This window comes from Crinia signifera, chromosome 7 (assembly GCF_055691185.1).
Source record: "Crinia signifera chromosome 7, ASM5569118v1, whole genome shotgun sequence".
Taxonomy (NCBI): domain Eukaryota; kingdom Metazoa; phylum Chordata; class Amphibia; order Anura; family Myobatrachidae; genus Crinia; species Crinia signifera.
This window is the reverse complement of record NC_139223.1, coordinates 70187966-70202472: the sequence shown is the minus strand read 5'-3', so window position 1 is coordinate 70202472 and position 14507 is coordinate 70187966. Positions and strand designations below refer to the sequence as shown.

Sequence of the window (14507 nt, the reverse complement as noted above, 5' to 3'; positions counted from 1 at the left end):
AGAAATTTGGAGTTTTGTACTGCCGATGATAGAGGGGGGCATGTATAAAAACTGCTCCACTCAGAATCAACAATAATTCTGTCCAGTTTAAAATGTGAAAGGACTTCACACATTGCCATCAAAAAGTTTATTAAGAAACTCGAATGCAGACTGCTGGTACATAATATTTACAGAACTCCTTCTGTCTGTGTAAGTGGTCTCTCAATAGCAGCACGAGGTGATACCTACCAGTTTGAAGCTGCAGATATAAAATATGACAAATTGCACATGGCAAGATGCGTGGGTTGGTAAAATCAATTTGTCAAATACAACCAGCAGATCTTTGTATACATCTTTTGTTTTGTTCAAATCCAGGATGCCTGCAAGATACATCATGATCGTACATTAATCTGATCTCTGCCCACACAGATTGAATACATTCTAAAAACGGATAGTAGATTTTAAAAAATAAATAAAAAATACCTAGGTGGTGTTTTGTACCACCAAATGTCCATAGCCCCTCACTGTAAAATAATGTCCCACCCCCAGTCAAAATATCACCACTTGCACCCTGTGACAGAAGATCCCAGCTGTATTGCCTGCTCCCCCAATATAATATTAATACAGTATCTCCCAGTTGCAGAGCATCCTGCCCCATCGCCAACAGGCATCCTGCATGGGTCACTTGATACGCCTATTTATATTTTTCATATATATCATCCCTTCCTTCTAGCAAAGTTCCTTATTGGTGGGGGAGAAGCAGCCCTCAAGCATCATTCCAATGCCAAAATATACTCCCCATTACATCCCACACTATACTGCAGAGTGCAGCAGAGCATGGGATGGGGGGGCTGATCAATGTCTGCAAGGAAATACTATACACAGCGGGGGGAATTCAATTGTTTATCACGTCTAAAGTACCGGGAGATCGCAGGGATGTAGTCAATTGAGGTTTTTGGTCATGCTAATTTGGGTCGGCTAAGCAGACTGAACTAATGGGGCAACGCAAAAAGTCTCATTTGAGAGCTCAGACAGATCACTTTTTGCTCACCAACCCTAGGGGGTACAAACTGAAGCGCAGGCGCCAGCAGCCAATGGCGCTCCAACGGTGCAATAACTAGATAGCTCAGTTGAGGGTGCCATCTGCCGGCACTGTATCAATTGATCACCTGTAACCACTGACATGCTGCAGCAGGGGTGGGCAAAATAAACTGCATATAGATGTTTGATTGAGGCTGTCACCTCATTGAAGACTGTGATGAAAACTGGAGAGCTTAATAGATCCTTAGAGAGATATACCGAGAGAGAGATATATATATATATATATATATATATATATATATATATATATATATATATATTTTTTTTCCCCAAGTCCCATTCACATCAAAATTCTCAAGAACAAAACAGCTGTCGCTATACTGCTTGTATAGAACAGGTCCATAACTTACCATTCGGGTAGCAGAATTCTTTGATGTAGGCAAAAAGAACAGACAGGGATAAGTCCAAGCGCTCGGCAGAAGGGTGCGCCATTGTGTCCGTTGCTGCCCTCTCCTGCAGCTCTTCATCTTCATCCTATGAGAGTAACATGCCTTAAGATGCTAGATGACAGGAGTCTGAGGTAACTAGTCAGATAAACATGGAACGTGCTCTTTTATAATCCTTTAACTCTATGCAGTTAGAACATAAACCTGCATGCCTTGATGTATAGTTCTTGGAACACTATAATATAATAAAAGACCCAGTTTACTCACCATGTTAAACAGCGCTTCTTCTGTAGCAGAGTGCTCCCCATTAGCGCTGCTTTCTTCTGCATCCTCTATGTCATGGCGAGGTGCGCTCACCTGATAACCACCCAACAGGAAAACAAAGGATGAAAATCAGCAATACAATAAAACTCAATGTAGAACCAATTTGTACATTTGATTCCAGATGCCACCTCACTGTAACAAGTGTTCATTCTAGCACCCGCTATCTTTTAAAACCCATGCAGTTCCTCTTCCCTGCCTGGGGTGTCGCTGTCTGCTGTTGTGCTTCTAGCACAGTGTGGTCTGTATATCAGCACTGATATGCAAACCAGACCTGTGCTAGAAGCACTACAGCGACATCCCAGGCAGGGAAGAGGAACTGCATAGGTTTTCAAATTATGAGAGGTTCGCAAATACCTTTAATGTAGTTGGTTTGGACACTTTCCTGTTTCTCACAGCATCATGTGGTATAATCTTTGGATAAATTTGGCAGAACTCCCTGACTGGGAAGACTGCCAATGGTCTTTAATGATCATGGTTTAATTTCTATCCTGTAAATTGATGGACCTAAATTTCTTTGTAAATAGTCTTACGATAATTTAAAGACATTTGTGTTGGTACTCGCTATGCCGACAGATCTTTTGACATAGTGGCCAATTTGTGAAGCACACACACTTAACAATCGGTCAATGTGTCTGTCCTGTGGGTAATACTGGGTGGGCATTTAAATTTGACCACCCAGCTGTAAAGTCCCGTGTATGCGCCATTGGCCTGTTATCCGTAGACACAGCCAGATTTGTCAATATATCTTCAAGGTATATCCGCATTGGCTGTGCTTAACGGTTGATGCGACATGACTGAACGATATTGTGTTACACACCTTCAGAGGCACTACAGAAACACGGCCCGTTCAATAAAAAGGACAATATAGATATTAGTGTATAACCAACTTCTGATCACTGCAGAAATCTTTTCTCCATGACTTGGTGTTAACACAAACCAGAATGTTTCACCTACAATTACCAAGGTCTTTGCTTTGATACACATGTGTAAAGTTCAGTGGCGTTTTTTTATCTATGGGCTGCAGGGCTGCAGCCCCCCAGGTAAAATCCGCCAGTGTAGTGAAGCCAGATGCAGTCTGTGAGACTGCACTGGCTTCACTGTGACTGGGAGTGACTTCCTATTGGAAATCGAACCTGCCAGTCATCAAGGCAGTCCCATTGGGAGGTGTTCCCTCCCTCCGGGACGCCTTACTGAGGGCTGCAAAGCATATTTCTCGATTGCGCATGCGCAGTACCTACATCGGTACTGCGCACGTGCCGGTCTTGGTGTCTGTCATTTGTATTATACAGGCGCCAGGACCATGATTCCCTTCTATGGGCTGTTGCCCAAGCAGTCCATAGAAGCTGGTCACATGCGCCATATATGTAATCATAGTACAGGCACCGGACCAGGAGGAGAGGTAGTGACGACAGGGGGAGGGGGTGCCTGCATCGTGGTACCCAAGTGGCAGCTGCAGCAAGAGGCAGCCCCCCTCCCCCAAGAAGGTACGAGCCGCCACTGATAAAGTTGCTGAAGAAATATTATGCACTTAATTAGCACCACCTGAGTCAAATAAACTTGGTCACAGAGACCACCTTTGGGAGTAGGTGAGGACTGTGATTCATTAATGTCCTGATCTGTAACATGCGCTAATACCTACATGACTATACAAGCAACAAATGAAAGTCTACTGAGAGTACAAAGCGCTCTAGAAGACAGCAACACACCATTTAGCCAACGACTGAAATGGCAATTGGGAGTTTTGGGAGGTATACTTGTGTAGCATTACTTGTAGGCATCACTAGGAAATGAGAAAAGCAATGCCAGTGATAAGCTATGGATACCTACATCAATTTTCAGCAACTTTTCTATTACAAGTTCCAAAATGTCAAGCCTGAGCACTGGGAAGTAGATGGTTATCCGGAGAAGGTTGTGTATGTAACACTCCTGGCAGGAAACAGAGATAGGTGAGCTGTTAGAGACACACACAACCCACAGATACCAAAATAACATAACATAACAGAGAACATTTAGCATACATTTAGGTTTTATGATAAAGTATTTTATGCCTAGATGACTGGACTTTTCATATCTTAATATATTTGAAAGGCAAGCACAGAGAGAACCTGCAAAATACTGTTTACAATACATACTGTAAGACAAAATAAAATTCATAAGTTCATGTATTAGTGTCATACATACAAAGTAATACTGAATCTGAAACACCACATAACAAATCCACTTATGTTACAGTCTCTTCTTGTACACTATTAGAAGACATAGGCCAGTATTCAATGCTCTAATTTTTTTCGGTGAACTGTACTGTTTTTTGGCGAAATCTGCAATATTTTTCTCTCAAAAAATGATATTCAACGTATTCAATGCTAGCTGTTCGCCGAAAGTGAACAGCGAATGTCGGCCAATTCATCGTTTCATAGTCGCTGCTATTCCCTGTTGTATTTCTATGGGTTTTTTTTGCCTATTTTGCCGAAAGTGTATTCAATGCCAAAATCTGTGTTCACTTTTTTTTAGGTGAATTGAAATTTTATCTTTTTTTTTTGGTGTCTACAAGTCATTTTTTTTATTATTTGAAGGAACTTGCTTATTTTATTTCTTTAAAAATATAAATCTATAGATTTAGATTTTTTTGTTTTATTTTTCCCCCCCATTATTTATGCAGGGGGCGGGGACCTGCTAATTAAATATGCACTGCACTGGGTCCTGCTCATTAGATATGCACGGAGCGGGACCAGCTCAGCGCACACTAGTGCCTGGGTCACCCAGCCCTCTCTTCTGTGGATACATGTGTGTTGCAAAATTCCATCCCACTCTGCAGCGGCCGCCCTGTCCCCATCCTGCCTGTGCAGCGCCGGGCGTCCGCCATCCCGCCTGCCACGATGTGTCGCCGTATTGTGCTTTTTTTGCCGTCAGGGGCAGCGAGCCCCTGAGACGTTCAATACAGTGACTGACGGGCTGGCGGCTAATCCAGGTGATGGGCACGCGAGCACAGGCAAAACCAGGACAGCGTACACTGCCCCTGCGCTCGCTGGGGCATTGAATACAAGCCCTAGAGTAAGAGTACCATGCTGTAGAGAGTCAGGTAAAAGCTGAAGCTCCTCTTGCGTCTATAAACTCATAGGGATGCCGGCGGTCAAAATACAGACGCCGGAATCCCGACCACCGCAATGCCGGCACTTTGTCACTCTATGGCTGTCCACGACACCCATAGAGGGAGAATAAAATAGTGTGCCAAGCGTAGCGAGTCACCGTGCCCACAAGGGGGGGGGGGGCAATCCACGGCTCCCCCGTCGGCATTGCGGCGTTTGGGATTCCGGCGTCGGTATTGCGACCGCTGGCATATCATACCGGATCCAACTCATGTGCGGTTATGAACGGTTTGTCTAATATTCGCACCAAGGTCAAAAACATCCTAGTGCCATAAAATGAATTCAATCTTAAATTTTGGCTGCCAACAACGCTGCTCAGCAGATGCTCTGCCCAGGTTTGGTGAGAAGTGCTCCAACAGTCTCCGCCACAGGAAGTCCTGCCCCCACAGTAATGGAGGGTATACTGTACACTACACCAACATTAGCAGGATATGTTGTTTCCTGCCAAATTGGAAGGACAGACCATGCAGTGTATTGAGTAATTCAGCTATTCCATGGCTTGCAGACGATTGCTTGTGCTGCAGTCTATCAAAATATATTGTTTCAAATTCCATGCATTGCACCGGAGTCTGCGAGTCGCAGCTACTGCACTAGCAATCTGCGGGATCGCAGCCTGGTTGGGGTAGCATGCAATAGATCATATGCAAAAGTACCGCATGTGATGCTGCCACCCTGGGAAGATCCAGTGCAGCTCTAGGGGGGGGGGGGGGAATTTTGTGCGACTTCTACAGAAGAAGTAGTCATAATGTATGAGGGCCTTAAGACAAAAGTTGAGGATTACTTGTTTGTCAATTGGTTACCTGTAAAGACTATTACAGTACTATTACAATTCGACCAAAACAAAACCCACACAGTACAGTATGGAAACAACTATGATAGCTGGTTTATTTAGCTGGTTGTTTTGATATACTGTACAGGGCACACTTGGTTTATCAATGGTGATTTAAGCCACAGCAGTATCAGTTTTGAAAAGTAGGTTGATGGCCCCTTATGGTGACAATTGTCCAGCCATGTAGGATTAGGTCGGTAATCAGTCCTGTTCAGTCCCAGATGTAGAATGAGCAACTCGGGTTTATAGAAGCAAAGATGGGCCCAGAGGAGGAGTCAAGTTGAATTAATTCAAATTTAGTATTAAGAAAGCCATGCGTGGCTAAAAAGGGGTGTGGCTTCATGTAAAGGGTTGTGGCCTTGTAGGAATCCTGCTGACATCACATAAGGTTAATGTTACACTGAACACATCGCTCCTGCCAGTGAGGAGTTGGCATTTTGGTGTCGACCCTGGGAAGTAGCTCTTATCACAGCATCATCCTTGTGACACCCCTACCCCGCCGTCCAGGATGCTTTCAGAACAAAAAACTACAGTAAGGCTGACTAGCACACCAGTGGAATATGTGATTTGACAGAAGGAGAAGCCCAGTCTAGTTTAACCATACAGTATTGTTTATTGAGTAATAGTTAACCTGGTTGAGGAGCATGAAGTGGAGCAGGGCTCAGACAGATCAACAGCCTCTTGGATTGAGTAGGGGTGTAGACGCTGAAACAGCAGCGTTACAGGTAATAGTATCTCAGGAGATAAGAAGGAGACATCTGTCTCTCACTACGTCACTCATACACAATGACAAGAGGGTGCCGGATATGCAATGCAATAGTAGTGGAAGCCATCTTGATCGTGATTGAAGCATCATCTTTAAAGGAGCCATACGGGACACGGTTTAATATTCTTACAATAGGAGCATAAAGCTTAGCCGGGAATTCTCATTTTGCCATATCCGCACAAAGGAGAGGCTAGAGGGACTGCAATCTACGGGATATCCGAGACCATTGATTAAGCTTAGCCCATGCTTCAGAAAGCAACAGGTGGAAGATGGGAAAGAAAGCATTTGTTTATTTTTATAGTTAAACAGGGAAGTCTCTGCAATATACGATTACTCAGTGTTTCTGATTTGTAATGTCTAGCTCACGATACATACTAAATCATTCACTCCAAGCTTCCATTTGTAATACCTAGACAAGATACATAATATTGGAGCTTTCTGACACCTCTCCATCCCCTGGAAGAAAAAGTTAGAATACGATTACTCCTGAGATCTGCAAACCCCAGGAAGATACGGATTCTGTGGTAGTTGTAGCTCTCTCTGGAAAAACAGTTGTCGCACTGACCACAGTAGACCCAAACTGGAGATCTCAGTGGGTGGTATTGCCTCTTCCTCTGAGTCCTGTAAATCCTATGGAAGGAGCAGAGCATGAAGGGTCCTTGCTTAGCTCCACTGGACATGTGGTAAGCTGTAGGAGCTCACCAACAGCCTGTGCTAGAATCTGGTCTTATATTGGCTCTACAATCTCAGTGGGTGTAGCTGAGCAAAGTCGCTGGTCCTATGCCTAATATGTTCTGCACCCTGGACTGGCCGCCAATCTGAACATTTGGAGCAGGCAACGTACCACCTCCAGGTTCAGCCCCCCTTTTCAGACAGAAAAAAATGATGAAAGAAATGTATAGGACAGCTACAGTCACACAACCCATGAAAATATCCAGCAGTAACAGAATACAGCATGTACAGTACATGAATCACTGGTTTCGATGAACAAATAGCAACTGCAGGTAAAATTCTAAAGGCCAGAAAAGCAAAAATATATGCAATAGACAAATGTGTGTCTAGCTAAACTCAAATTGACTGCAACACATGTAAGCCCTTAGAGGAGTCATCAACTAAAGGATTTCCTTTTTAGATAAACATTTAAAATCGAAATCTTACCAGAATTCTTGGAGATTTGTTGACATAAGGAAATCTTTCCACAAGAATTGGCATTAGAAATCGTGGTGCGCTGCAGAAAATAAAAAAAAATATGAGCTCAAGATCCCGCGAAACACTCACATGTACATTTTAACAATCTTTATTTACTTGACTGAACAGAAACATAGAAAGTGGCAACATAAGAATCTCTTGGTCCATCAAATTTGCCTCTTACCAATTGGTAAGCTCCAACCTATTTGATCCTTCGTGGTTTGTAAAATTCTTACACCTGTCCTAAACATATTTAAACTTTTGTACTGTCTAATGTAGGGTACACACGATTTGGGCTCAATTCCCCCAATTTCAATAAATTATGTAAATTGGGCATGTCTTGGCATGTTTTAGATCCTATGCGCTGGACGTTTTGCAGATTCTACCTGCTGCAGGTAGGATTTGAAAATTAACCTTTCAGCTGGGTACAGACCGGGATCGGAAGCAGATTGTGTGCGAATATTTTATTGTTGTCTCACGATCATGATCGTTCTTGTGTGTACCCAGCATTAGCCTCTACCACCTCTAATGGGAGGCTATTTGACATATCCACTACCCTAACTACTGGACTGTAAAGTTAAAGCCGGATTCATAAAAAGGTACATAAATGCAAAGTTTACGCACATCTTTTGACTCGTAGCGGTTGCTGGGACAGGCCGAGCTCTTGAAAACAGAGCCGTCAGCCCCATTTGAGATGTGCCAAGGTTAAGGTCTGCATTTTCCAATGCAGGTTTACTGGCAGCAGAGATTAAGCAACATTAAGCGGTGGTTGATGCTGTGGTCGCGATAGTTACCCAGCCCTGCATCTTCCAATGCAACACTCATATCTCAGATAACAGCATTGGACATTTTGCCGTAAGACTCCTCCTAATGCTTTTGCATAGAAATTGCTTTTAGCATCAACCTCTGAATCAGACCCTTGGTGATGAACATTTCTTGTCCTTTAATGATATAGGAGCGAGGCTGAGAGAATCCTGATACATTTCCTTCAAACAGTGCAGCCCTGTAGATAATATACAGTAGTACATCTCTCAGTGGGATGCAGAGAACATGCAGCCAAGGTTATGCTGAAACATAGGAAAAATAACAGTTCACAAAAGATAGCAATTTAAATCAGTAAAGAAATGTGTACTTACGATGGAACATATTGTGCTATCATCTGTAATGCTCTGTGACAGGTATTAAACCTTGCAAATATATCTAAAGAAAGCAAATAAACATTTTCATGGAAATTATCTGTACAAGACCATTAATATAGTATCTTGATCATGTGTATCTTGTAATAGTCTTAAACAGACTCTACAAAGGGTACCAGTATCTGAACAGTGAACAGTTTGTATATTCTCCCCGTTGCTTGCGTGGCATCACTCTTTATCAAGAATAAACTGCATTGGGCAAGATGGACTAAGCTTCAAAAAGTGATAAAGTGGAGAGTGATAAACAACCAGCCTGTAGCATGACAGTTAGACCCCTTTTCTATTGACCCAGGATTTTTACCCAGGACTGCAGCTGGGTTTTTATCTGATAAAACCCGGTAATGAGCTGTGGAAATGGCTCTTACTCTGGTTTTTTGAACCAGGCAGGGGAGGCTGGCCATTGCGCAGGCCCCTCCCGCTGCTCACCCACTACTGACAACCCTCCTCCCGGCAATGCCTGCACGTCTTTTATTGCCCCTCGCTATCCCTTAACATAAGTATTGAGACAATTCAATATAAAACTACGCTTACCTTCAGCTTCATCTTCCGAATCAGAGACATGCACATTACCATCGCTTATGAGAACACGAGCTGTTAGGAAAAACAATGCATTTAAACACATATGTAAAATGGGGGGTATTGTTGTTAGTTGCAAGGCACAATTAGCATGGCGCTGCACCCTCTTCCTTTAGCCATCGCCCACAGGCATATACAGAAGAAGAAACCGCTACAGTGTTAACAGCGGAGAAACGATTCAAGGATCTGGGTATTAATTTCCAATCCCCCTGCCAATACAGCCTGCTGGTTTTTATATTGGAGCCCTCCGTTCAAACCCTGATTGTGGCAATCTGTTTTTTCGCCTATACTGAGATCCGGAACGAGCTTGTGCCCGCTGCTGCTGTGTCCTGCAATCAAGTGATGGACGGTTCACTCCCTGCTGATTCCAACAGCGGCAGCAGGTCAACAGGAGACGGCTGCCATGTGGGTGTAGCTGGAGCCAACCGCGAGTTCCAGCTCCCACTGCTGCCGGTAGACTCCACATCAAAAGCATTAAGCAGAAATTGGAATTTCTTCACGCAGGTTTGGATTTCCCTTACACCCCAAAAATACAACTGAGGGTGAGAATCTCAATTTCAATCCCATTAAGCAATTGACACTATATTAAAATGGTGGAGCTCTAATATTTTCCCAGGACTTGGCTATATCTGAATTTAACATTAATTCAGCAGAAAGTGCAATCAATATATGTATATTTTTATTTATTTTACTTTATTATAAGTGTATATATGCATATATTTTTTATTTTTAATATATTGTCTAATTAACAATACATTTTATAAATATTCATACAAGTGTGTGGTGCTCTCTTATATGTATGTAGGTATATCTACATATACATATATTCACCATATACAGAGCATACACTGTCTATCCTACTAAGATCGCAGCATTTGCCTATCAACATAGGCTTAGATCTGTCAGCACACATCGCGGCTGCACAGCCAATATATCAAATCAACAGTTTACAGTTTATACATAGAATATTACTTGGTGAAAACACTTACCTGGTACAAAGTGTGAGACGATCATGTTCAGACAGGAACGTAAGTACACAGTCTGGGCTGATACAAGGTTGCCCAAAAAAGACAGATATTCTTCCACAACTTCTTTGCTTCTGTTCAGCCATGGTAGTTTCTATAGGATGACAGACAGGCTAGAACCACTGCAGTTGTACTGTAGCTGTTTTATTGTATCCAAGGATCACATTAAATTTACCAATCAAAATGTTCAGAGGACCCTTATAAACAGTAGCCTACCGCCACCTCTTCCCTCCCACCCCTTATCTCTGTTACCCATCTCTTGACTCTTTTTTTGTTATGCCTACATCCCTTTTTCTCTCTTCCCCACCCAGTCTCTGGCCTCTGCTGCCTCTCCTCTTTTTCTCCCCCCTGCTCACTCAGTTTACCTTGTCCCCTATCTCTTCTTTCTCTCTCCTCTGCTCTTCCCCCTTTCTCGTACTCCCCCTCCATCAGGTATACGGTTACTAGGTCAACATACATACATACATACATACATACAACACAAGGTCTGCATTAGGTCGACATAGTCAAAAGGTCTACATGGCTTTATGTTGACAGGGTAATTAGGTCGACACGAGCAATAGGTCGACAGTCAAAGGAGAACATGGGTTTTACCTTTTCTTTGAACTGACAGCTGGTATTTTATGCCCTACCATTCACTAGGGTGAGGATGGAGAATAGAAGAGTGTGCCCAAAGCATTGCGAGTGCAGCGAGAGGACAAGATGCACTGATACGGTGGTCCATGTCGACAACCGGGACTTAAAAAAATGTAAAGAACCCATGTCAAACTTTTGACTGTTGACATACTGACCCTGTCGACCTTCATGTGGTCAATCTAATGATCCACACCCCTCCATCTCACCTCTCTTTATCTCCCCCTACTCTTTGATTCTCTTCTTTCCACCTCTTTCCACAAGCTTCCCCAGTCTCTGCCTCACCGACACACTCTCTGCCTCTCCGACACACTCTCTTGACTACACCTTCTCTTTCAATCCTTCTCTAACCTCTTTCTCACCCTAACACATTCTCTCTCTTTCCCCGACCATTAATTTTTACGCCTGTCCCTTCCCCTTTGTGTGACACCTATTTCACATCTCTCTCATTCCCTCTTTTTCCATGAAGCCCCCTCTCTCCCTGACCACCCTTCTCTCCCTATTCACCACTCTTTTGGACACCCTCTGTCTCTCACAAAGGCATTGCAGTGATGATAGTGGGGGAATGGTAGCTCAATATAGGTGTGTGGGATCCAGAAATAGTGCAGTTGGACCCCAACTGTATAAAAGGAGGGGTCTCTGGGACCCACACATCACGATCACAGTGTCTAGGTAAATTGCTGGATGGTATTTTCAATAGTCCGTAAACCGGATTGGATGGAACATGTAGTTGCTCCTGACTCTATACCAATATAATCTAGCAACCCTCTACTCCTTGGCAAGTACATTTTAAAAATCTCCTGTGGCGTAAGATGTGACCCAAACAAAAGTCCCAAGTTAATATATAGATATCTTCAGAGAGAGTGAAAACAAACCCAGGATAAACGAATATATAGACCCCCAGAGCACAAGCTCACCAGGACAATGCTGACAAGCTGCTCGTAGTCCACAGTAAGGTAGGTTACCGATATCCGGAGTTCGTGCAGCCAGCTCACAATTTGCACATCCTGTAGAATGACCAAAGAAATCATTTACATACAGTGTTGTGAGCGACTGTATATGTGCCAGAATGTGCTTTCAAAAATCAGATTTGTGCCTCTCGTAGAAACATAAGCAATTGGTTTAATGGCCAGGAAATAGGCATTTTATACATAATCAGACCTCCATAGTGAAATGCAGCAGTGCGCTTGGAAGTCACCCCCAGTACTCCTACTGCCTCCATAGGTGCACAGAGTAGCAGCAACACTTCTAAGAAAGCTAGAAGCAGGTGTCAGATCACAGTCCATCCACATATCAATTCATAACCACCGCTTTCAGTATATAAAATGTTTACATTTTTCGCCTTGAACATTTCTGGACTTTTTATTATGTCTTAAGGGTCATTTTAGATTACATCAAATAAACCCAAACAGCAGATTGTATTAGTTTATAGCTGGGTTCACACTGGAGGTCAGAAAGGGAAATGAAACCCCATCAGGCCAGATTGCCAGTACACTGGAGGGATTTTACTGAAATATGGACAAACATTGTTCCATCCTTCATTAACATGCAAGGTGGCAATAGGTTTGATACGGCACATCAATCCTAGCGGCGTCACAATCGACTGGACAACATATTGCTCAATGTGCACCCGGTTTGAAGTGAAGGAGAAGGTTTTTAGTAAACAAAGCAAGAGTGCGAAGATTGTAGACATGTGAAAACAAAGCTGACACATTTTGCACACTTTCCCTTCACAACGGACAATGGAGTATAAATAACAATATCAGTATATATATTTGATTAGTGTCAATAAAGAGGGACATACTAGCAATTCAGCCAACATGCCATAGATAGTAGCCAGACTTTACATTACCTTTATATCGGGGTCTGATAACTGGTGCTTTAGAAGTTCAAAGTCTTGGGTATTTCCCTGGAGAACGAAAACAATTACACTTCTGAAAGTCAGGGATAATATTTATAACTAATCACTGTAGTTTAGTTACTGACAGAGATGCGGGTTGTTATGTTTTTTGGTCGCTTCAGCGTTTATACTACACATGGGTCATTTAACAAGTTTAATCACAGATCAGAGGTCCTCTACTCCCATTCACAAATATCAACATGTAATGTTTTGTAAATGTCTTTAATCATGCAAAGGGTGAGAAAATCAATGTTGCTGGGTCAGTAATCATTGCACCTGCTTCCACAGACAGAAAACATGACCTGCTGGGAAAACCTGAGGGTTGAGGTTCAGACACCCAGCTTTAGATCATTATTGTAACAAAGTTCTAGTTCTGGTCTATGTAGTAGAGGTCCCATTGGTACAAGGCCTAACAGTTACTTAAAGAGCTTTGTGCAGCACAGTGTTTGGCGGTGAAAGGATCATGGTCATTATATGGTCATTCAGTTACTAGGTGAAAGATGTACAAAGCAGTGAAGAGTGGAGGAGTGAGCCAGTGAACAAGCTGCCCAAGGCAACCAATTAGCATTAAAGAAACAATTACTGTAGTTGCATATTAATAATGATACAGCGGGAGGGGGCGTGGCCTGGAGTAGATAGAACCAGGACGTTTTTCTCAGGACGGGTTTTCCCACCTAAATCCTGTCTAAATATCCTTTTCAGAAAGCAATATTGCTCCCTGTTTTGGTGAAGAGGCCCCCCTACACTACCGCGATTGGGGATGATTTCACCCATTCCCGAAGGCCCAGAACGGGTGCACGGACCACGAAACCACCTCAGACTCTCCTCCCGGCGACAGGGAACAGGTGCCGCATGCGAACCATCACATGTGAAAAGACCTATGTGATGTATAGCATGTGACTGCCACCCGGGAAGGTCCCGGGTGGCTCGCGGGGGATTGGTCGGCCATACACTGCTGCTAGAGATTGCAGTAGTGTATGGCCAGCTTAACACCTGGTCTACAGCTGTGGCTGTATGTACCGGAGTGAACTTACGTGGAGTGGGCATGCTGACATGGTGTTCTTGGGTCCGCTGGCTGTATCCTCGGTGAATGTATCCTCCTGCTATTCATCTAGCATTCCTGTGGACATCTCAATTCTCATTGGCAATGATTCCTGTGGTTAGGATTTGTCTTTCTCCGGCTGTTATTGGACGCATGGCTGCCTTGCTCTGGTGGTGTGCGTGCGGTCGCGGCCATTTTGCAATCAGCAGGCTCTGCATTGTGACTCGGCAACAACAGTACCTCAATTTTTTTTTGTATAACCTGTCTGCTGCACACAGCTGTGTGCTGGTGGTGGTGCAAGGTGACTAACAGCTACCAGTCTAGCCTGTACAACTGGCAACGTGCTAGCTGCCACCATGTTCTCTTGAAAGTCCTCTGCAGTAGTGTGTTCCCTCCTGCACCTTTATCCCTTTGAG

The 14507-nt window shown here is 43.5% G+C and overlaps 1 protein-coding gene across 1 annotated transcript in view; it reads right to left on the bottom strand.

The window, feature by feature from the left end:
• RRN3 (RNA polymerase I transcription factor RRN3) overlaps window positions 1-14507 on the bottom strand; it is a 32469-nt gene that overhangs the window by 10323 nt on the left and 7639 nt on the right. Inside the window, exons 3-12 of the mRNA XM_083153305.1 lie at window positions 13002-13058; window positions 12067-12156; window positions 10481-10610; window positions 9447-9506; window positions 8856-8919; window positions 7690-7759; window positions 3618-3716; window positions 1734-1823; window positions 1431-1554; window positions 229-359 (exon numbers count right to left, since the gene is read on the bottom strand). Of these exons, the coding sequence (XP_083009431.1) occupies window positions 229-359; window positions 1431-1554; window positions 1734-1823; window positions 3618-3716; window positions 7690-7759; window positions 8856-8919; window positions 9447-9506; window positions 10481-10610; window positions 12067-12156; window positions 13002-13058 (915 nt within the window). The remainder of the gene's footprint in view (window positions 1-228; window positions 360-1430; window positions 1555-1733; window positions 1824-3617; window positions 3717-7689; window positions 7760-8855; window positions 8920-9446; window positions 9507-10480; window positions 10611-12066; window positions 12157-13001; window positions 13059-14507) is intronic.